The 2,500-nt window shown below is 39.9% G+C and overlaps 1 protein-coding gene across 2 annotated transcripts in view; it reads left to right on the top strand.

Moving 5' to 3' along the window:
- The window catches only part of LOC125047686 (cadherin-89D-like), an 81,328-nt gene that overhangs the window by 59,895 nt on the left and 18,933 nt on the right, over positions 1-2,500 (top strand). For both annotated transcript variants that reach the window (XM_047646044.1, XM_047646045.1), the window contains exons 3-4: positions 337-473; positions 1,044-1,223. In XM_047646044.1, coding sequence (XP_047502000.1) covers positions 337-473; positions 1,044-1,223 — 317 coding nt within the window. The remainder of the gene's footprint in view (positions 1-336; positions 474-1,043; positions 1,224-2,500) is intronic.

Below are 2,500 nucleotides of genomic sequence, written 5' to 3'. Positions count from 1 at the left end.
AAGTGAAATATACCTAAGGTGCTCTTTAAGTTCAAGAAAAAAAAAAGGTCAAATACATAAGATTAGACAAAATTCGACATAGAAGATAGGTAAGTTTGATTAACTGGATTTTGATTCCATAGATAAAAGTTAAAATCACCAGTAAATTATACAAACAAAATAGAATCAATGTGTGTGTGTGTGTGTGTGTGCGTGTGCGTGCAATGATATAAATTATAATCAAGCATTTCATAAAACTACATTTGAAAAAAAATTAAACTTTTCTACCTCCACAGACAAACAATCTCACCTTGTACTAACCCCTCCTTTCTCTCCCCCCCTCCCCCCTCCCCCCAGGACGGAGCTGCGAGTGGGGCGCCGGCCAGGAGCTGAGGAGGTTCGTGCGGGTGCGGGAGGACGCCGCCCTTGGAGACACGGTCCTCACACTCAACGTGACGCAGCCGGATCTCCTGACGATGCAGCCTCTCGCCGATGTGAGTTTCTTGGGGGGTGGAGGGGGGTAAATATAAATGGGTATAAACACATGCACACATATATATGTATGTGTATATGTGTTGGGTAGGGTGGGTTGTGTGTATGTGTGTGTGTACAGTATGTAAATATAAATTGATATATACACATATACGCACACATATATGGGTGGGTGGGTGGGTGGGTAGGTGGGTGTTAGGGGGGTTGTGTGTGTATGCGTGTGCATGTGTGTGTGTATGTGTACGGTATTTAATTATATAAGGGTATATACACAGACACATCCATACATATATATATATGTGTGTGTGTGTGTATGTGTGTTTATGTGTGTGTGTGTGTGTATGTGTGCATATATGTATCTATATATATTGAAAGTATGTATCGGTATGGAATGTGTATATACTAATACATGTATGCAAATATATAAAGTTATTAGAGTGAAAACAATAACCATAAGAGACAAAGAGAGAGTTTGTTACCTAGATATCTCTACAATGCCAACGACAACGAAAAAATAAACGCGATTTCCAACCATTTTAATTCCTAAAATTGTTTCTCCCAAATATCTCCAGGAATCCGTCAGAATGTTTCGCGTGGAGGCCGTGGATTCCGGTGGAGGAGGTGGAGGAGGTGGAAGGGGCGGCGGGCGGGCCATGGGGGCGGCCCGGGTGGTGGTGGCCGCGCCCCTTCAGCCCCTCCTGCAGGCGGCGTCGCCCGTCACCAAGCTGGCTCTCACCTGCGGCAACAACCAGGTGCGTTTGCGCGCCGCTCGGGGCGACGCTCCTCGTTGGTTCTGTATTTCCTTGGTTTCGAACCTGCTTACATATTTTTAGGCACATGCACACGCACATGCACGCACCCGCACACGAACGCACATATGCGTGTGTGTGTGTGTGTGTGTGTGTGTTACATATCTATATCTATATATATAACATATATTAGTGACAAATAAGCTTACACACATAAAGTAGATTAAACTTGCATATACTTTACAATAACATCTACATATTATTAACTGACAAAGAACTTTACAAACGCTAACCTTTGGACAACGTCACACCAGCAGCCAAGTTTTCATTTCTTTTTAAACCAGATCCTGATTACGGCCTTGACATAAACATTATCATCGTCATCATCGTCATCGCTATCGTCATGTTCGCCTTCATGGTTGCTTCATGACTGGGTGTGATTATTATTATATTTTTTTTATTTCGTCATGAATGAGAGATGTTGACACTGTATCAGCTGTGTAAAGATGTTTAAATGTAAAATCACTATTTTTTTTTTTCTTTCGCTTATAGTATTGTTTTTTTATTGCAACTACGATTCTTTTTAATGCAGTGATTAGCGAACTAGCATTTTTTTTTTCTTTTTTTTCTTTTTTTTTTTGCAATGTAGAAAAGCAATTCGATCTCTAAACTGGCATTTGCAATAATAATTCAAAGCTCAACCATCCATAGAAAGAGAAATAGAGAGAGAGCGAATGACCCCCCCCCCCCCCCAATAAAAAAAAATATATATAAATAAGATGAAAAATGATAGATAAAAATAATATTTCGATTTCAAATAGCATACCTGGCAGACATACCAACCGCAAATGCTTCCATGCTCTCGCGGTTGGCATGCCTGCGGCCTCAATAGGAGAGCATAGTCAGCTGGGCATGACAACGCTGCCAGGCTCGTTGTGTCTAATTTCTGTCACTCCTTTGTCACGCCTCGCTGACAACCACGCCACGACTGTCACAAGTACTGTCATTATGAACTCTTCCCGCTTGAAACAGGCACAGGAATTTAATTGTCGTTGTTGAAAGTAACAGTCTCATTTGAGATGTTTAAGTGATTTTTGTTTGTTTGTTTGTTTTCTTGTTTGTTTCTTGTTTGGATGTGAATAGAACTTAATTGATAAGGGTATCACTTATGAATATGTGAAATGAAATTAAATACATATTTGTTTATACAATGAGAAAAAAATTAACAAATAAAAAAAATTAATCAGATAAAAACAATATTATTAGTTAAAGTGAATTGT

The sequence above is a fragment of the Penaeus chinensis genome, chromosome 41, assembly GCF_019202785.1.
Source record: "Penaeus chinensis breed Huanghai No. 1 chromosome 41, ASM1920278v2, whole genome shotgun sequence".
Taxonomy (NCBI): domain Eukaryota; kingdom Metazoa; phylum Arthropoda; class Malacostraca; order Decapoda; family Penaeidae; genus Penaeus; species Penaeus chinensis.
This window is presented reverse-complemented; position numbering and strand designations above follow the sequence as displayed.